Genomic DNA, 22,543 nt, shown 5'->3' with positions numbered 1-22,543 from the left:
TCACAGTTGCTTTTTTATCATTCCTATTTTTATGATTTTGTGAAAATCTTTGTTCCTAAGAATGTCACATCATTGCTTTCTATTTCTGCTTTGATTATTGCTTTTTAAAAATCCAAATGTCAAAAGCACCCAAAAGCCCCTAGTCAAAAGCCCCCAATCCCGCCCTTGCAGTTTTAGCCACTGTCTGTGAAGGGTCCTCAGTTCAAGTGTCACACATTGTCATCGGTGTAGGGACACTCTTGTTAGTCATTCAGAAGCAGATGGACACAGCAGCAGCTCGAGATTTCCACAGCTCCTCTGTTAACAACTTGAGAGACTGCTGTTCTGAGGTGAGATAAGTTCAGAGTCTGAAACACAATACATACCTTCATTGTGAAGTGTTATGTAATTCTAACATGTAAAGTTTATGTTCTATTATAACAGATAATAATGTAAAATATGATGAAGACAGGGTGTGAGTGTGGAAATAAAGAAACTGTAATCCACTTGGAGGCTGCAGTGAGTAAAGGCACTTCATTCCAGGCACAGACAGACGTGTGGAGGAGCAGCTTGTTGGTTTGAGAAGCAAGTGCAGTTTCACACAATTCATCTCATCAGGCTGACAAATATGGAATACAAATCAGGTGGAACTGTGATGGAGTGAGCAGCAACCCTCTCAAGGGTGAAATATACCTCGACACACAGCCTGGGAGGGAATGAGACGTAAATCAAGGGGTCCGTGTTGTGAAAGAGCTTGGGGGACCTTGGCACAAAAGTGGCAGAAATGTCACACATGCCAGTTTTTTTTTTACTTCCATTCCCTTAGCTGAAGCCTTAATGGAAAATGGACTGACATATGTGGGCACTATAAAGGCAACAAAGCCACATGTCCCAGAGGAGATGAAGCCTAACAGCGACAGGGACATCAACAGTTGACATTTTTGCTGTTATAGGCCAATTACCCTTGTGTTATGTGTTCCAGCAAAAGGAAAAGCGGTACTGGTGCTGTCCTCCGTGTACCCTGACATCAAGGGTGAAGGTGAAAAGCAAAAATCAGAGAACATACTACACTATAATGTAACCAAAAGTGGTTTGGATAATCTGGATCATCTGGACAAAACGTTCACATGCAGAAGAAAAACAAACAGATGGATGATGGCATTATTTATGAACATGGTGGATGTTGCAGTGATCAATGCCTTCCCAGAATGGAAGCCATGAGAACGTGACAAACATCATCGGATCTTCCTGAGGCAGCTGGGGCTACGCTTTGTTCAAGTCACACATGAAAAGGAGAGCTGAAACTCCACCATTACAAGACCAATCAAAGCGGTATGAGCCTCATGGGAGTGAGTGAGTAGAACTCCTCCTGAAGATGGGACTGTCCAACATTCAGGGGGAACATCAGTAAGAAAAAGGAGTCACCTTTGGTCCTGAGACACAGACAGGAAGGTGACAACTGTTTGATCCTCGTGTCAGATGACAGCACATACTGAGCAGAGCAGGAAGAAAATGGTGTGCTGTGACTGACTGGAGTGGGTTTAGTTTGAATTGTTTTATTTACTTTGAATTGAAAGACAAAATAAAAGTTAGAAAGATTAAAGAGTTTAGATTGAAAAGATAAAAGAAAATACATAAATAAAAATGGTTGACTTCTAAATAACTGTATTTATTTCAATTATTTGATGTACAAAACATGCAAATTAATTATAAATTTACTAAAACAACAACAATAATAATAATCTATTTTTTAGATTACATTATTTACATAATTAATAATGATCTGGTAAGAAAAAAATTTGCTAGTATTATTATTTTGCTGTAATGATTGCTTCTTATATTAAATTTTCCTTAGGTTCCCCTGGGACCCCAGTCGGCAGTTCTTGTATGTGAAATATGTCGGTAGGTTGAATGTTAAATGTGTCTTCTCGTTTCTGATCGCTATACGGCACTTCCATCTTGGGACAAGTCGCTTTAAACAGTTCAGCCAATCAGCGCCGTCCGAACACGCAGCAGGACAGCGTGAGCCTTCATTGTCGGCGGCGCGGCCTCTTCGTTTCATTGTCTTATATTGAGTTGTTAGACTATTTACTGTTAAGTGCTGTTTGAGCTGCCGTTTAGTACAGCAGGTGGCTTACTGAGCTCTTAAATCGATATTGAAATGCAAACACAAGCCTCTTAATATGAGTTATTGAAATGGCTACGTTTACAGTGTGCGTTTTAGGAAGTCGTAGTTTTTATTCGTTCCCGTTATAATGAATTATAATTTCTCAGTGTCACATACTATTCGTTACTACTCACGAGTCCCGCTTCTTTGAGATTCTGTTTAATATTCTGTATATGCAAACATTTTAATCGGAGCGTTTATTGAACTGACTATAGCAGACTTGTCATCTTCTTAAAATGACTTTATTTAGATGATATTGACAACTAATCATAAGGTCAGAAATCAAGGAGGCTGTGAGTTTGCATGAACTGCGCTGTTTCTTTGTTTTCGTGACATCGAGTCAGTAGAGAGTGCGTGACGTTAACAATGCATTGTGTCCTAAATGACAGCGCACACGCTTTGTGATAAAAGGCCAATGTGTCTCAGTTTGTTCATTAATATGTTTTGACAGTGTATTTTAATCAGAATTATTATAAACATATTACCCATATTCATTTCCGTTTAGATATGTGAAATTTGGTTAGAATAAATAAAAAAGTAACAACACATTAATAGTTATGTTCCATTGTTTATAATTAACAAAACTCATCATTTATCTGAAATGTTCTATTTTGTATTTTTACGTTTGACAATGGAATGCTTCAGTCGATTTATTTTACTTCTGAAGGTGTACATTGTCGGTATTCTCCATTTTATTTGCCCCCCAGTGTAACGCGTGCCAGTGTAAGTGGGGGGCGGCAGACGAACTCACGTAACGGGAGACAAGTCACCTCCTCACCCTGATGCCATGAGGACTCTTCTAATAAATATTACCATCTTGAGCTTTTTCTCATCCCTGCCATATTATTATTATTATTATTGAACACGTATGTAGAAAAAATGTGTGTCTTATTTTATGTATATGACAGGACGGACGGTAAAGCCTTGAATGAAACTCAGTGCTGATGGTTTGGGTAACACGACAGGTGAGGAGCAGGAAACGTTAAACGTGTCAGTGACTGCGGGGGATTGTGGGACTGAAGATGGTTTAAGAAAATAGAAACGACAAAAGCTCAGTCTGTCAAGAATTCTATTTAAATCGATGATTTACTCGGTTGTGCTGCACGTCGGAAGACCACTTATTTACCCCTCTTTGACAAGATGAATTCACAAGGAAAGGATGTTGCTGACAAAGTCAGGTGCTTTTTTGAAAGTTTGGCTCCAGATGTGCTTATCCAGCTGCTCCTTCTTGTCAGTACTTGAGTGATCTTTGCACCTCTGGAGGAATTCGCAAAGTTTCTTTACAGTTGTGTCTTATTAACGCAGAAATCCCTAAATTGCAGAAGACGCTGTCGATTGCACTGATTCTATTTTAAAGACAGTTGTGATTAGTTATGCAGAACACGCTTTTACTCACATTGATTTTTAAAATCAATAATACAAATCAGCAGCAGATCTGGGAATCCCTGAATTGTAAAAAACGTTTAATGAGGAGTGTCGTGCGCAGATACAAGTCGGCTTTGGTGAAACGCCTCTCTGATATGATCGACATGGAGTGACGCTGGATTGTTATAAAACGTGCTGCCTTACGTAAAATATGCTTATTAATTTGTTACAGATTCTTGGTGGACAAGAGTACACAACAAGGAACGAGGTGTCACATGTGAATCATTCATAATGTCTGCTAAACGTATCTGTTAACTTACAGACAAGTACTACATAACTCTTTTTTAAACGCATTTTTTAACGCGAGCCTAAACTAGGATTTAAACTCGCGTTAGCACACCTTACAGATACTGCAGGGCCAGCTGCTTTTATGCTTTGTGCCAAAGCCGTTCAGCAGATGAGGGGCTGACCAATCGGTTGCTGACTGTGCAGATCATCGTGCAGATCATACTGTAGACATATACAGATACACGCCGCGTTCACTGTGTTGCCCAGTTGACACGATACGTCAGCGCGTCCGTCCTATTGCGAGTGGCAAATGTGCCATTTAAACTAATACAGGAAGACGTGGAAGTCGGGATTTCTGATGAAAAAACAGTATCGTTTACATACAACAGATTTTGCCGAATCATTTACATGCAATTATTTATATGCATTGATACACTATTAATGGCAATTATGAAATAAATAAATAAATAAATAATAATAATAATAATAATAATAATAATATAATATTATTATTATTATTATTATTATTATTATTAAATAATAATTATTACACAACACATTACTGGAGTATTGGATAATGTCTGAGTCACCTCACGTATAGATTACTGTAATGCTATTCTATCTGTCATCCCACAAAAACGTATCCATCGCTTACAATTTATTCAAAATTCTGCTGCCAGGATAATAACCTGCTGTTCTAAATCCACTGAACATATTACACCGATTCTCTCTCAACTTCACTGGCTCCCTGTTAACTACAGAATACAAAGTTAAATACCGCTCTTAACATTTAAAGCTCTCCACAACCTCACTGATCTCCTCCAGACTTGCACTCCTCTCGATCACTCAGATCCTCATCTGCAGCTCGACTTTCTGTACCACACATCAGACTCAGTCCTATTGGAGCTCAAGCGTCTCTCATTGTGCTTCTGAACTCTGGAATTCTCTTCCTTCTCATATTTGTCAGCTCGATTCAATAACACATTTTATAACTGCCCTTTAAAACGTATCTTTCAAACTGGCATACCAATTGAGAATTTTGCACTGTTTGTGTCAGTTATCTTTGTTTGTTTGCTAATTATTGCTTTTTGATTTATCATCTCTTGTTTTAATTTTACTAATGTTATTTAATATTATTGTAAGGTAAGGACCTTGAGTGCTAAGATTATAACACTTTCTAATAGCCAAATATATCCAAAACAATTGTTCAGCCTTACCTATGAAATGTAATCCCACGGGATTGGTTTGCATCGTACAGTGGTTTGCACAATCCCAAACAGCACATGCCTGAGGCATTTTAATCCATTACTTCACTATACAGCAGTGCCACTCGCAATATGGCAGCGATGTTGACGTACGATGCGGCTGGTCATGCGGCGTCTTGGAATTCAATGTCTATGGTGCGGATATCAATGACGTCATGACGCTTGCGCGCCTCAAAATCACGTGACTGGCGCATTTCAATCGAGTATTGTAGTGGCGTTTCGAGAGCTCGACACTTGAGTATCCAGCAGCATAACACTAGTTTGCTTTTATGAGACCCTCGCGCTCCGACTTATTCACGGCCACAAGATCAAGCAAAGGTGCGGAAGGTGAGACAAAGTCGAACGTGGCTATCGCGTACGGGTAGGAATGCCAGTAGTGAGGAAGATCGTGACGTGCTGAGAGGCTTTAACTTTGAGGAGGTGCCTGACGCCACGTGGTTCGCTTTTAATTGTTGGGGATTGAGCGTTACGTGCAAGAGGAGGCGGCGGGCACAGCAAATCGCACGTTCACGAGTTTACTGTGGACGACGGGAGTCGCGCACTTTTAGCCGGTGCTACTTTTATTTATTTCCTAGTCGGTGTCCCGTGGAATGTAATTCTACATCTGACTTGGCGGAGGCGTGTTAAGTCGGGATTCCTTCTGCTCTCTTTGCGCTCGTGCACTTTTCCGCGCCACTTCTCCTTTTGACTTCGCGCATGCTCCGAACTGTGCTTTTCCTCGGGCAGGCGCATGTTCAGTGGCTCGCTCCCGCACGGCCCCGTCGTTCATTTCTGATTTTTCTCGAGCTCAGCGTGTTGTGTTTTTTCCTATTTCCTCTAAAGTCGTCATCGGCAAACTTTATTAAAGTGGCGTCGAACGATATAATTTTACAGGGCGCGTTCAGGTTTCATTTCCAGCAGTTTCTTTTGTACAGAGACCTTTTCTTAAAAATGAAATAATTTAAAGAGCCTACGAAAAAACTAAATCCGTCCCACCTTAAATCGCTTCTTAAAACCGTTCTCACCTCTCCGCCAGCCTCCTTTGTCCTGTAAATGTGCCGATAAAAACAAACTGCAAGCAGCCGGCGATTCCATCCTCCCACCGACTCGGAACGTGCACGAACATCTCCCAGCTCATGCCTCGATTATCTGGGAGTGAAATTTTAGAGTGGAAATAATAGATTATTTGGAACACACGTATTTCATGTGTGTTCCGTTTCTACAGTAATCTGTGTAAACACATTGTTAAAACAGAAACGTTTTTTTTATATTTTAGTAATGTCACAAAATGTAGACAAACTATAAAATGTATGAAGTCTGACAACCAAAGAGCAAATACACTTTCATAAAAGACTTTTACAACAGTTTCTGTGGCCTACTGGTAAGATTTCGTCACTTAAAGCGCAGCAGACGTACCTCAAGAGATCCGAGTTCGAATCTCCACTGGGGGTAAAAATGATTTATTTTTAACCTTCGCCGTTCTGTCTGCCTGAACTCCCTGTCTATCTATATAGTAATAACAGTAATTTTATTATTATGTAGGAGCTTCCCTGTCTGCCTATCATAAAGTGCTTTTCCTTCCTATCTATCTATATATCTATCCCCTTAGCTGTTTTTTATATATCTATTATACAGTGCCTTTCCTGTTTATTTATATATCTAGTGTCTTCTCTGCCTGTCTGTCTGTCTGATTGCATATAGCGCTGAACTTACTGCTCTGTACTATTCTGTCCTATGCATGTCATGGAGTACAAAAGAAACACCACCATACAGCAACATGTGCGAACTTGCAAGATCGGGGAAAAAAACACGCGGTCACTAATTACAAACCGTAAGATGAATGAAAGAGACAATATATGTAAAAACATCATTGCACTAATGCAATATTATTTGAAAACGAACAGCGTCAGATCGGGTTTGAATATGCGCCCGATCTGACGCTGTTCGTTTTGAAATAATATTGCATGTACTGAACTATTTTAGAATAAAAACATACATTTGATTTCAGTCAATCTGTAACAGCCAGTGTAAATGCATGATAATTGTAAAGGTTAGCTTTTTTAAAATTCAGTTCTGTTCTCTCAATTGCGTTCACGATCCCCCCCACCCAATCTGACACTGCTGTTTTCACATAAAGACACGCTATAACTCAAATGTGATTTATTTGGAGACGCGCTATACTCGAATGTTATTAATATAAGGAAGAAAGTACAATGTCAGGTGCTCATTCAGTGTAATAGGAACCATAGCACAGAGAGATGTGTACACTGCAACAAGTACACATGTCATAAATGTAGGAAGGGTGTGTGGGAATTGTTAATATTTGAATGTGATGATTTTATATAGCACGGATCGGAAATCGGCAGTTCTTAGCATTGCACCACGCAAGCTGTCCTATCAACCGCCTACTGTAACTTGCTTTATTTTTTCTTCACTTATAGTCTAGAATAAAAGTGCACTTGTTTTGTTATACTTGTACACCAAAATATGTTCCTGTGTTTGAGCAACACGGGCATGCTCAAAAAATAGACGTGTAAAGCTACGAAAAGTGCACGCAGGCACTTCAGTTCACAAGCATTGGTACGAGAATGCAGTCACAAGTACGCTTTATGTGAAAACCGCATTCTCAGATGGGTGTTGGGGGTAGGGAAGGATCCTGAACAGGACTGAGAGAATGAAAAGTGAATAAAAAAATCCTAAGCTTTTACAAGTATCATAAATTACATCGGCTATTACACACTGAAATCAAATGCATGTTTTTATTCTAAAATAGTAAGAATAAGAGCAGTTTACTTCTCAAAACTGAATCGTGAGATCGAACTCATGACCTTTTGAATACTAGTCAGCAGCTGATACCATTATGCTGTAGTAAGAATGTGGCATGCTAAGGCGGCTTTTTTTCTGCAGTTATATTTTTGAATAAAAGCGCACTTGTTCTGTTATATTTGTTCCTTTTGTGAAAGTGTTTGATATTTGGACTAAAGGCTTCATACATTATATAGTTTATGCTTATATTTTGTCATTTACTATTACAATATGAAAAACGTTTCTGTTTTAAAAATGTGTTTACACGGATTACTGTAGAAACGGAACACACGTGAAATGCGTGTATTCCAAATAATGATCTATTATTTCCACTCTAAAACTCCACTTCACTACCAGATAATCAATCAAGGCATGAGCTGGGAGAAGTTTGTGCACGTTCTAAGTCGTTGGGGGGGATGGAATAGCCGGCTACTTGCAGCTTTTCTTTTATCAGCACATTTAGATTAACAAAAGACGATGGAGGAGAGGTGAGAACGGTTTTAAGAAGCGATTTAAGGTGGGACGGACCAACGAGTTTTTTCGTAGGCTCTTGTAATTCTAGTGTTAAAAGGAAAAATGCTTGTGCGGTTTCACTGTAACAGGGAGACTTTGATTTGTTTATTTGGAAATAAAAAATACAAACATTACACAAGCTAGTGCTGCTGGAGGCATACAGTAAAATCTACAGCTGACATGGCATTGCAGTTTTTATTTTTAAATTTTTTTGTAATATTTGAAATGTTATTGCTTTAATATATTTTAGCATTTTCAGCTGCTTTCAGTATTTTTATGCACTTTTATTTTAATGTTTACTTGAGGATGGCCGTGTTAAATGAAGAACAGGACTCAAATCAGGGTAGTGGTGAGCCCATCAGGGCTGTTTGCATCCAACCAGCTGAAGCCATACAAATATGAAAACAGCAGAGATGAGCAGAGCCACGACTCGACTATTAAGGGCTGGAGCTCAACTGTCTCTCCTCATTGTTTAAAGTGGCAGTGCTGCCTCATAGACTTTGGTGAGCAGATTCTGGCGCCCATGTTGGTGAATCCCTGTTGCGCCCACTCCTATCTTGTCCCTCAGACCCTCTTGCCACTAGGTGGTCTTTAGGTACGATTCCCACTGAAGTCTCTTTTTAAAGAGCATATCCATCTTGTGGTTTTCCACCTCCTCAGATGCTCCATTTCTTTTCCAGCTGCTTATCTCTGCTTTGCTGACTCGGCTGATATCTCCGTATTTCCACACACAAGTTTTATAGTTGCGGTTCATTAGTTTCTGGTTCAACTTGCAGATTATTCACACTTGATGTGTCAACAGACCCTTCTGTGTCAGCATTGCTGTCAGGATCAGTAAACTCTAAATTATTATACCAATTTCTGTTTTGCCATCCCAGTCTAATACTTTATTTGTATGCCACAATCTCTGTCCACATATCTCACAGTTTGTCCCTTTTTTAGACAAACACAATGACTCCGTCTTAACCTGTGAGTTTACTCAACTTCAAAATTGACATCTTCTGCTGGGACTGAAGAGTTTAGAGTCTCCTCATCTCCATTATCTTCTTTATCTGATGTAGTGTTAGATAAATCTCTCTCTTCATCTCTCTCACTGCTGGTGGTATGTCGATTGTCACCTTTACCATTGACTTAAGTAGTCTAGAATGGTGGGCCCTTACAAGACATTTCACAACTGCATCCTGTCCAGTGACATCTGCAGGTCCCTTCCATTCTGCACAGTCCACTCTTTTGTCGTCCACTTTGTCTCAGATTTATCATTTTCAGAATTAACCTGTCTCTGGAGTGCTCTCCGTATTTGGTCTGAACACTCAGCTTCAGTAAATGCTCTTCTTGGAGTGTCCAGCGCTGGAATATGTGCTCCACTGACACACTCCTAATGGTGCCTTCTAGGACGGGTGGTCTGTCCACGAGAACACAAGGAAGATTTGGATTTCAGCCAAACACCTGCTGATATGAGGTGTACCCATAAATATTGTGCATGGTATTCTTTACCATTATTGCCCCGTGGTGCTAATCTTGCACTAACCAGTCACATCCAGTATTCTTTATCACTTTCTGTATAATTTCTGTGAGTGTCTGATTGTGTCTGTTGGGTAGCCCATTACCCCAGGGACTGTATGCAGCGGTGGTCTTTGTTTCAATGTTAAAAACAAAAGATCCCTGCCCTATTTATGGATGTTTTACTTAACAACATTGGCATTTCAGCTGGCACCACTTCTCTTTCAGTGCCACATCATGTCTCTCCAATATTTACAGGAATTTTCACTCTTTTTGTGGAATGCACGACTTTGCCACCTCCAAATATGAAAGCTCTGCTGCTTGAAATGTTTGAGTTCCTCAGCGTTTTTACTTTATTCTGGTCAGGCTGACACTAATGTCGTTGTCTAAGCATTTCTCTCCATAGACTGTGAGTGTGCAAGTAGAATCAATTACCGCTAATCCTAAAGATTCGACCAAAACACTAAATGTGTATGAGTTTGATTCCTTTGTAAATTTCATCATGTTTCATTCTTCACACTCTGTTATCACCTGTTCATTTATTTTTGTTTCAGTCTTTAGCCAAGTTCTCTGACGATAATGCATTGTGATCTCCTACCACATTGGGCTAACAGATTATTGCCTGTCAATGGTGACTTCTTCTGGCTGCATTGTGAATGCCACCTGTTGTGTTGTTTCTGACTGGTGAAATACGCAGTTTCATGTGTGACAGTAATGCCCATTGTTACCAGACTTGACTTTACTACAAACATTGCGCCAATTCCATTGAAGTAAAAGTAAGTGCCTTCCATGCTGTTAATGCCAGCTGCCTTAGGTTTGTATCTAAACACGCCGTGTCCAACCGCTTAAAAGCTTGCCTAGCATCAGGACAGCCAAGTTATATCTGCACATGCAGGTCACTTCATGTCACATCATCACACCTGGGGACCTCATCGTCACAGAAAGTGAATAGAAATGGTTATCATGTATTTTTTTTAATGGTCTTTTCCAGCTCTGTATTTTGTGTAAATACTATGCTAGCCCCAAAATGAAAAAATGGCCATGGTATGAGATATTATAATGTTAAAATATGAAAAGTAAAAAAACAGTTAAAATTGGCCAATTGTTTACTAAAGCCACCTTTTTAATGTAAGGAACGTCTCCAGAAAATTTGCTTTCATTAAAATCTGTGACAATGAGATCCAAAAGTGTGATTATTTGACGTGGATTTACCCATCAGGAGTATCTCTGCTCCAAATCAATGATATAATCCACCATAGAAACTGCACTCGCCCTTTTAACTCTGTAAAATCTGAATATCCGCATAGATACGATCCTTTTTCTCCTTTAAACACGACATCAAGCCTTTCTATCAGAATAGTTGCGCCTTCATCTTTGTTCAGGTCTTCTGCTCAAATTGACATCTCAATGCTGTCCCTGTAAGCGACAGTCCAACCCCAAGTGTGTGTTTTTTATTTCTAGCTCAGTAACCCGTGTCCATATTAAATCTTCATTTCTCCAGCTCTCGTATGCTTTTTTCTTGTCAAATGCAGGCAGGATTTTATAATTATCAGCCATCCTCTACTACAAATGTTAAACTTGAATAACAACACAACACCTTTGATGTTAGCCTCACACTTTTTATTCTTCTCTCCCATAAAACACACCCGTCGCGAGTAACATCCTCAAACCCCGAATGTCCTACTCCCAGTTGGGATGCAGTCCCGTAATCCCACAAATAGGAGCACATATTTAAGATGTAGAATATAACAACTTGCCACAAAGAAGCTCCCGATGCGCAGTTCAAGTCCAGCGAGAATATCCCAGAAAGCCCTAAATATGACGGCTTTAATAGACCTGCCATTGCTGTGTCCAAACATGATGGTGCCGCGTAGATAAAGTGTTGTCATATCTACATGGTGGACTGACATGTATGCAAATCACCTTTAATGAAGATCTGGAGTGCACTTTGATCACATCTGAATTGTTTGATTTGTAATTTGAAACTATGAGGCAGAGGAGGAAATTAAGACAAATGTGTCTTTGAACCAAACCTCATGGAGGACACTGTGACCCTGAAGTGTGCTCATTATTTTCACTGACTTTATGAAGTTAATTCTACACTTTTATTTTCACAGGGCTTTCCCATTTCACTTGTCCATACACTGAGGTGTCTAATGGCCTCCAGCTCCTGTCTGTCCATGTGAGAAGTTTATCTGAGAAGAGAAGGGCAGACACTTAAGGAGAGAGAGAGAGAGAGAAGAGTTTCCCACAGAGCATGGCCTCTGCCAAAGATGTCGTTAATGAAAGAACGGTGGACATTAAAGAAGAGGACTGTGAGCAGCTCACACCAGAGGATGTGCGTGTGAAGCTGGAGGATCATGAAGAAAGAATTTCAGATTTTAAAGAGGAGGAGGAGTGCAAGGGGGTGACTGCTGCCATTAAAGCTGAGGATTTGAATGATTTCTCTGTTGGTCTTGAATTTCAAAAACATGAAACTGAGGATATTTGCAAGCAAGAGGCCTGTGAAGAATCTCCATCCAGTTTACAGTCCTGGTCCACTAATACGGGACAACTGGCTACGCAGGAGAATTCTGCAGAGCTGAAATCAGAGTTATCAGAGTCTGAAGAGAAAATCACCGAGGGAAATGGGAGAGAAGAGGAGTCACCTGGGAGTGTTGGAATAAGTGAGTAATGTGATTAAATATAAAAGAGAGTGTTTATAAATTCTAATGGTGGGTGCTTTGATGTTTTTAGAAAATTGAAATGAGAGTGGAAAACACGGTTAATTGAACTTGGATAGATAGATAACAAACAACAGGTTACCTAATAAATAATAAACTACCTGTAGAATAACTTGGGTGAATAAGGAAAAATCTAAAGTGTTGAGTGCATGACTTGAACATCATGAAGATCTGAATGAAGCTGTGACATATGTTAGGTCAACAGCGCATTACATTCAATGAAAATATCAAAAGTCATATTTTGTTAAAGACATGTATATTTCTTAAATTGTGTGGCAGTTAAGGCAGAAATGTCCACAAAGAGAAATTTAATAAGGATCAAATCTTCACTCTTCTAAGAGTACATTTACTCAAGCCAGTGCACACCTAATATGTGCCTCATCTTTCTAATGGTAATCTCATACACTTTGACGTTAACAGTGACAAGAGCTACCTGTATGAGCCATGATGACATTCGGGTGGTCTCAGGGTCTTCATTCAGCATCTTGTGTTCTGCTCTCAGCCTGAACTTGCTGGGGCAGCATGGCGTCACCACTCCACTTCATCTGCATGTTTTTGGGGATGAGGGGAAGAACCAGAATAACCAGAAAAACAATTCAGAACTCCTGTATACTGTAGAACAACTGTGGGCAGGATTTGACCTCAGGACACCTGAACAATAAAGTAGCTGTGCAACACACTGAGCCCCCCCAACACAAGCAGATATATTTTGTGTGTTTATTTTTAGTTCAGATTAGGTTCTAGAGGATGTAAATATCTTCACATATATTACAATTAAAAAGAGAACCCAAATTCAGATGCATTATTGGGTAGAAAGGCTCTGATCGGAGTCTTTAGACCTGATATTGGTCACCCATTCCATTCCATTAGGATTTGCTGATACCAATAATAAGTTTTTCTTTGTTTTTTTTTTTTTTTAAATAATGTATTTTTAGCCATGCATAAACTTCATATTCCATATTAAAGTGCTCCAGCATACACAAAGAACATTTACCCATAATGCACACATGATGGAACAAAAACAAGCTGAACAAAATAAGGCATGCTTTATCATACTCCACATTTCTAATCAAATAAAATGTTCAATTAGATAATTGTAGACGTCGACTATGACAAGTTGAAAACGAGACAGTCTTGGTGACCTCTTCAGGTTCTCAGCTAATATTTTAAGTATCTCTGCATGTTCTGAGGACAGTCTGGTTGTCCTGTCATCCACGACGTTTGCTGCTGTACTGAACAGACCTTCGCTCTCCCCACTTGTATGAGGGCACAGATAGGACGATGACTTTTATTGGTCCTCCAGAAAGCCAGTGGCCCAGGATCTCTTGTGGTATAAAGTTCACAGTGATAAAGATTCACCTCTGATGCTGCTGACTCAGATATTGTTTTTATCTTTTTTGACATTTTCTTCATGCATTCTGCTGTTCTGTTGGTGGGGAGTTTCTTTGGATCTCTCGGCTGTTGTCTGTCACTCTGAGTGCGTTTTTGTGGTCGAGTAGTTTATGCATTTGAGATTTGCAATCATCTGTGAAATACGTGTCCTTGCACTATTGTTTAATTTAGGTAAAAAAACATTATGATAATATCTGTATAATCTCATAACTGTATGGTGACTATAAACATTCAATGCTTATTATGCATTATTAGTATTTTATTTATGTCTAAAAACTAGGCTCGTACCATTCTACCCAACAAGCGAACATTACACATTCACTGAAAGGCCAATAAAAGTGATTTTAGTCAAAATTGGTAAAGCCTGGTTAATTATACAAATAAATGAGTCAACAGACACTCCCAGGCAATTAAAAATCATGGATCTACAGTTGTGCTTGAAAGTTTGCAAGCCCTTTAGAATTTTCTATATTTCTGCATAAATATGACCTAAAACATCATTAGATTTTCTCTCCAGTCCTAAAAGTAGATAAAGAGAAACCAGTTAAACAAATGAGACAAATATTATACTTGGTCATTTATTTATTAGGGAAAATAATAGAATATTACGTATTTGTGAGTGGCAAAACTATGTGAACCTTTGCTTTCAGTATCTGGTGTGACCCCCCAATAACTGCAACTAAACGTTTCCAGTAACTTTTGATCATTCCTGCACACTGGCTTGGAGGAATTTTAGCCCATTCCTCCGTACAGAACAGCTTCAGCTCTGGGATGTTGGTGGGTTTCCTCACATGAACTGCTCGCTTCAGGTCCTTCCACAACATTTCGGTTGGATTAAGGTCAGGACTTTGACTTGGCCATTCCAAAACATTTACTTTATTCTTCTTTAACCATTCTTTGGTAGAACGACTTGTGTCTTTAGGGTCGTTGTCTTGCTGCATGACCCACCTTCTCTTGAGATTCAGCTCATGGACAGATGTCCTGACATTTTCTTTTAGAATTCTCTGTTTATAAATCAGAATTCATTGTTCCATCAATGAAGGCAAGTCATCCTGGCCCAGATGCATTAAAACAGGCCCAAATCATGATACTACCACCACCATGTTTCACAGAAGGGATAAGGTTCTTATGCTGGAATGAAGTGTTTTCCTTTCTCCAAACATAACGATTTTCCTTTAACCCAAAAAGTTCTATTTTGGTCTCATCCGTCCATAAAACATTCTTCCAATAGCCTTCTGGTTTGTCCACGTGATATTTAGCAATCTGCAGACGAGCAGCAATGTTCTTTTTGGAGAGCAGTGGGACACTATTGTTGTTCAGTGTTCTCCTGATGGTGGACACATGGACATTAGCCAATGTGAGAGAGGCCTTCAGTTGCTTAGAAGTTACCCTGGGGTCCTTCGTGACCTCGCCGACTATTACACGTGTACCTTGCTCTTGGAGTGATCTTTGTTGGTCGACCACTCCTGGGGAGGGTAACAATGGTCTTGAATTTCCTCCATTTGTACACAATCTGTCTGACTGTGGATTGGTGGAGTCCAAACTCTTCAGAGATGGTTTTGTAACCTTTTCCAGCCTGATGAGCATCAACAACTCTTTTTGTGAGGTCCTCAGAAATCTCCTTTGTTCGTGCCATGATACACTTCCACAAACGTGTTGCAAAGAGCAGACTTTGATAGATCCTGTTCTTTAAATAACACAGGGTTCCCACTCACACCTGAATGGCATCCCATTAATTGAAAACACCTGACACCTCACCTTCAAACTAACTGCTAATCCGTGAGGTTCACCTACTTTTGCCACTCACAAATATGTAATATTCGATCATTTTCCTCAATAAATAAATGACCAAGTATATTTTTGTCTCGTTTAACTGGTTTCTCTTTATTTACTTTTAGGACTTGAGTGAAAATCTGATGATGTTTTAGGTCATTTATGCAGAAATATAGAAAATTTTAAAGGGTTCACAAATTTTCAAGCACAACTGTAAATGATATAGAAGGTAACATCTTCCAGAACTGAAAGTGGCTGGTTGTCCGGGCTTACGAATTCCACTGTTTTTGCTGTCCCAGTAAGTGTTTTATGTTCTTGCTATAAGTATTATAAGGTTGAGTTTTCGAAGTGCTGCCATTATTGGAGGCCGAGTGAGAGTAGGCGACTGAGCTAGACTAAGCTTGCTGGTCGCCTCAACCTTTGAACAGCTTGTTCTTCACACCAGTCCCTTTTGTGTTGACTTCTCAGATGCTGAATAAGGTTTATATTGTTGAAAGCAGAGAATCCTCCTTGGCTAACTTCATTTTTGCATATTTATTACAAACCACAAATTTTTTATCTCTTGTAGGAAGGCAATACAACTGTTAGATTGGCAAGGACGTGTTTCTGTATTTTGGTAATGTTGGAACTTTGACTTGCATACGTTTTATCATTCAAGATCAGATGTTAAGATCAGCTAATTTGCTGAACGTCGGTCAAGTCATTTGGAGTGAAAATTGGCTAATTTTGATTTGTGATCGATTGATCAGATCAGGCCTGTCTTTGGCATATGAGAGAAAGGTGGAGAAATTGAACAGACAGCAGCAGAACATGTGAAGACCACACACGGAGTGGCCAGACCATAAATGGCACCTCAGTGTGATGAAGGAATGCCATCCAGTGTGCCTCCACTTTACTTGTACTCTCATTTATTTTAAAAGGTGTGTAGTGGTTAGGAATTTGGACATCAAACCCTGAAGTTGCAGGCTCAAATTCAGCTATAGACACCATGTGACCACGAGTAAGTCGCATGACCTGCCTGTGCTCCAGTTGGAAGAACAGGAACAATGCTGTTAATTGTGTTTTAAATGTTGGAAGTTACCTTGGATAAACATGTCAGGAAAATAATAATTATAATGATAGAATGTTTATCTTATTTCAGATTTACGGAAGAATGGCACCTTCTCTTCACCTTCATTTGGTCAGCCTTCTCTTCAATACAATGAGAACGGTATGAAGAAATCAGCAAGAGGATCAGAGAACCTGACAGCAGCCTTTTTACAGTGCAGTTCTCTCCCTGCTACTGGAGTAACACAGACAGAAGTCATCAAAACTGAACAACAGGAAGTGGAGAAAGAAATCCAAATTCACACTGGAAAAAAATGTGCTTTTGCATTAAATTTGCAATTAACCAAGCGAGTGAAGAGTGGCAGTGTTGGTGAGAAGAAAGGTATGAAGAAAATTGAAATTGAAGTAAAGAAAAAAATTATTGAAAAGTATGAGCGTGGCGTTCGTGTTACTGATCTTGCCACAGAGTTTAAGAAGTCAAAATCTACGATTTCGACTATTTTAAAGCAGAAAGAGGCCATTAAAGCAGCTGATGTTGCAAAAGGAGTTACAATGTTAACCAAGCAGAGGCCTCAAGTGCTGGAACAGGTGGAAAAACTGTTGCTAGTGTGGTTGAACGAGAAGCAACTTGCAGGGGATCGTGTAAGCGAGGTGATGTTATGCGAGAAAGCCAGGAAGATTCATGGTGATTTGCTGCAAAACTGTCCTTCTATGTGTGGTGAAGGTGAGGAATTTAAAGCCAGTAGGGGATGGTTTGAAAATTTTCGCAAAAGAAGTGGCATTCATAGTGTGGTAAGGCATGGAGAGGCTGCTAGTTCCAACGCTGAAGCTGCGAAAGAATTTGTGAAAATTTTCACAAAACTTGTGGAGGACGAAGGCTATGTCCCGCAACAAGTATTCAGCTGCGACGAGACCGGATTGTTCTGGAAGAGGATGCCGAAGAGGACCTATATTACCCAGGAAGAGAAGGCTATGCCTGGCCATAAACCAATGAAGGAGAGGTTAACCGTTTTGCTGTGTGCTAACGCTAGTGGCGATGTAAAAATCAAGCCACTAGTCGTTTACCAATTTGAGAACCCTCGTGCTTTCAAACAGCACAAAGTAAACAAAGACACACTGCCCGTGATGTGGAGGGCAAACACGAGGGGTTGGGTCACAAGGACCTTGTTTTTGGAATGGCTGCACAAGGCTTTCGCTCCCACTGTGAAGCGATATCTTAAAGCGAATAATCTGCCAGAAAAATGCCTTCTTCTGATGGACAATGCACCAGCACACCCTCCAAATTTGGTTGACGATATGGTAGAGGAGTACAACTTTATTAAGGTCATGTTACTCCCCCCCAACACGACTCCTCTTCTGCAGCCCATGGACAAGCAGGTTATCTCAAATTTTAAGAAGCTCTACACCAAAGGACTATTCGCCAAGTGTTTCAATGTGACCAAGGAGACGTCTTTGACCCTTAAAGAGTTCTGGAAGAACCATTTTAATATTGTTCATTGCATCAATCTCGTCAATGAAGCCTGGGATGATGTCACATACTGGACCTTGAACTCGCCCTGGAAGAAACTTTGGCCTGACTGCGTTCCTGAACAGGATTTAGAAAGATATGAGCCTCCTGTTGTGGATGAGATTGTGTCCATGGGGAAGAGCATGGGTCTTGAAGTGGACATTGAGGACATCGAGGAGCTGGTCCTGGATCATAAGAAGGAGCTGACAACGGAGGAACTCGCTGAACTCCAGCAGCAGCAGCAGCAGTTGCTCACCGAGGAGCAGTCCTCGGGGGAAGAGGAGGAAAGAGCGGTTATAAAAAGTGATGCAATTAAAGCCGTCATGGAAAAATGGAACGAGTGTCAGGATTTTTTCGAGAAGAACCATCCTGACAAAGCAGTTGCGAACAGAGTGATAAACATGATGAACGACCATGTTGTCTCGCATTTTCGAAAAATTTTAATGCGTAGGAAAAGGCAAGTCACGTTAGACTGCTCTTTTGCAAAGTCTGATCCACCTGCTAAACGGCGAAAAACACCAGAAACACAATAAATCACGAGAGAAAACACCTGAAGGAAAACATCCTTCCATCGCACAGAGGGACTCTCCCTCAAAACTGTAACCTCCTCTCCACTTAGTTTCCTCCTCACTTTCTTCATGCCAGATCTCGACTCATGCAAGGTTAGTTTTCTTGGTTGTTTATGGTTAGTTTTTGTATAAATTAAGGATTTTTCACATTTTCATTTTTTTCCCTGTGCTTAAAACTCATTAAAAAAAGTGTTTACAGCAAGCGGTTCGTAAGACAGCAGTGTGAACTCTTTCAATGTTCGTTTTCTCTGTTCAAGGTTTTCTCAGTGTTGTTCAATGTTTTTGCATTTAGTTTACTATTACACTGTGCATTCTATGGTATAGTTAACTATTTTTGTGCTTAAAAATTTTGAAAAAAAATATATATTTACATACAGTTTGTACGGTCTGGAATGGATTAATTGTATTTGCATACAATCCGATGGGGGACATTAGTTCGGGTTCTACTGTTTGTATGTTCTGAATGTGGCAAATGTTATACAAGCCAGAACAGCCTTTATAGACGGAGCAAAATCCATACTGGAGAAAAATCTCATTGCTGTTCTGAATGTGAGACACGATTCTTAGATTTATACTCACTTCAGTGCCACATCAGACCTCATACTGGAGAGAAACCTTATTGTTGTCCTGAATGTAATAAGCAGTTCTCACAGCAAAGCGCCCTACAGAGTCACATCAGACTTCACACCGTAGAGAAACCTCACAGTTGCTTGGAATGTGGCAAACAATTTTTACACCTTAATTCACTTTATAATCACAGGAGAAGCCGTACTGGAGAGAAGCCATATAGCTGTACTGAATGTGGAATGTGATTCTCATATAACAATTCTCTTCGCAATCATCATAAAATAATTCATTCTGGTAAGAAACAAAGGTGTTCTGAATGTGGCAAGCTTTTCTTAGACTCCACAACTCTTGAAGATCATATCAGAATTCACACTGGAAAGAAACCCTATTGCTGTCCAGAATGTGGCAAATGATTCTCACGTCAAAGCGCACTTAGGAGCCACAGAAGGATCCACGCTGGAGAGGAGCAGTACACCTGTTCTGAATGTGGTAAAGGGTACTCTTCCTGAAGTAGTTTCCAGAGACACACACACAGTCTTATTGGAGTAAAGCCTGTACCAGAAGAGACAAATGATTTTTCCGTTGGCTCCTCAATGAAAATAATTGAAGAAAAATCTTCTGAATACTATAAAAGACTTCAGTTGAAAGTAGCTAATAAGTATATAGGAATAGTGGAGAAAACACTGATAATGGCAAACAGATCGTAGATGCAATGTAACCTCACAGCCACATATGAATTCACACTGGAACACAACACATATTTCACAAACAACAAGAATCTTCTTCAATAACTTATAGGTGCAAGAAAAACGTCATTGTTGTCTGAAATGGGGTTAACGCTTTTCAAGCAGCAGTGGCCTTCATCTTCTTCAATGACTGGCTTACTTGTGGTAAGCCTCTTAGCTCCTCTGAATGTTGGAAGTGGTCCTCCTGTATCAGCTATCATCAGCATCATGTAAGATGTCATGAAGGACTCAAACTGCACTGCAAGTACGTCAGCCATACAGGGACTGATCATCTCTGCACCAGTGCTGTGAAGTAAGATGGTGAACAATACAAACGCCAGACAACAGAATGAGTTAGCAACAAAACTGTGCGGTGATAACAAGTTCAATCACAGAACACAACTGAAAAAGTTCAATGTAATAATGAAAAATGGAGAAGTCAAATCCAATCCATGGTGCAGTGCTAACTACCAGGTGGTGCCACTGACAACGAGGAGAATATTTTTGTTTCGGACCGTTGGAGATGGGGTCTTATCTGAGTAGCAATGAACTTGTACTGTCTCTGGGATGTCATTTGATGGCTGACGCCTGGAGTGAGTGCAGACAGCCGTTCTTAACCCTGATAATGAAGAAATCATTTAGTGATGTCAGCCAACAGCCAGTGATGTCAGCTGACAGCCAATGCTGTCTAATCCGATTCTGGGGAGGAGGACAGGAAACTAAAAAGAGAGCCGTCAAATGACAGACCAATGTAGAGGGGCTTTATAAGACTTTTGCACTAATTTAGGTTATTTATAAGCACCTTCTTATTGATACTCAAGACGTTTCTTCACGTCAAGACTACAAGCTGGAGGACACAGGAGGTCAATAAACTCCGACAGCAGGATGGACGATTCGAAAGCTCTGCTCTGAGAGAGTGTCAGCTACACAAAGCTTCAGCTTCATTTACTTGACCGAAAACTCCAAAAAGCAGAAGTGGCCCCTTCTGTACCCCCACCACTGAAGGTCAAATTTGACTCCCTCGATACTCGCGTTGGTTCACTCTGCTGGGACTTTCTGTATTTTGTAAGTCTGTATTTCATTTTTTTGGCCACACTCTTTACATTTCATGTCATTGATGTTCTCAAATGAGAGTATAGCTTGACTCTTACAAAGACTTATCTAAGAAGGGTACATTGCCTATGAAATGCAAGAAGGCAGAGAAAAATAAAAAGTGGAAACCACAAAATGAAGAGGTGACATCGATGAAATACGCTCAGTGGCAGAAGTGATGAGGACAAAATCAGAAACGACAGCACAGAAAAGGCAGGTACCAACTGAAAACAAAAGAAGAAAGCTGGTTGGTGGGAAGAACTGTCAGTCACTCTTAAATGGACTGTTGAGGACAGCCGTGGCATGCAGACTTCAGAGTTCATGTGTTTTTGATTTCAAAACTGTGACCATGCACTGAATACGTCTGTTATTTATCAGTTAGCATGTTCTGAAACTGTAATGTCGCCACAAAGATCAGCATTTTATTAATACATGAAGTACATTCCAATAGGTGGTGCACTGCAGATAACGCCGAGGTCCATGCTGATCACTTATATTTCATCTCAGCTTATTAAATGCCACATTCCTTTGATATTTTTATACTTTGTCTTTATTTCTTTAGTGACTGAAGCAAATATTAGGGCATCAGATGTTGGAAATTGCTGCTTTCTTGCCCAGGGTGTTATCAACTCTCAGAGGTTGCACTTGAATAATAATAATTATAATTCTTTATATTTTTATTGTGCTTTTCTCACTACTCCGAGCTCTTATACACAGAGAGTGGGGAGCGACTTCAACCACCACGAATGTCCAGCATCCACCTGATGATGTGACGGCAGACATTTTTGTGCCAGTATGCTCACCACACATGAGCTATTAGATGGTGAAGTGGTGAGAGAAACAGTTAGCTAATGAGAGAGAGGGGACGACTAGGGGGACACAATGACAAGGCCTTGGAGGGAAATTTAGTCAAGACATCTTTATGGAGGACACACAGGGATCTTTAATAACCACAGAGAGTCAGGACTTCAGTTTTACGTCTCATCTGAAGGTCCGCACCATTTATACATCACAGTGTCCTCATCACTCCACTGGGGCATTGGGATCCACATTCAGACCACCGGGTAAGCCCCCTATTGGCCTCACCAACACCACTTCCAGCAGACACCCACGCTTTTCCTAGGTGGTCTCCAATCCAAGTAGTGGCCAGGCCTGAATATGCTTAGGTTGAGGTAGATGACCTGATCTGAAGTGCATGTGGTGTGTCTGCTGGCTACAGAAGAGCAAGGGCGGCAGAAGTAAGACCCTCTTGGTTGGTAACTGGCAAGAAATCAAATGTTATACATG

At 40.2% G+C, this 22,543-nt stretch overlaps 1 protein-coding gene across 1 annotated transcript in view; it reads left to right on the top strand.

The window, feature by feature from the left end:
• The first annotated feature begins 17,425 nt into the window (after nt 1-17,425).
• The window catches only part of LOC120528368 (tigger transposable element-derived protein 1-like), an 86,025-nt gene continuing 80,907 nt past the window's right edge, over nt 17,426-22,543 (top strand). Inside the window, exon 1 of the mRNA XM_039752519.1 lies at nt 17,426-18,965. Coding sequence (XP_039608453.1) covers nt 17,451-18,836 — 1,386 coding nt within the window. The 5' untranslated portion in view covers nt 17,426-17,450 and the 3' untranslated portion in view covers nt 18,837-18,965. The remainder of the gene's footprint in view (nt 18,966-22,543) is intronic.

The sequence above is a fragment of the Polypterus senegalus genome, chromosome 4 (genome assembly GCF_016835505.1).
Source record: "Polypterus senegalus isolate Bchr_013 chromosome 4, ASM1683550v1, whole genome shotgun sequence".
In the NCBI taxonomy this organism is placed as follows: Eukaryota; Metazoa; Chordata; class Cladistia; order Polypteriformes; family Polypteridae; genus Polypterus; species Polypterus senegalus.
This window is presented reverse-complemented; position numbering and strand designations above follow the sequence as displayed.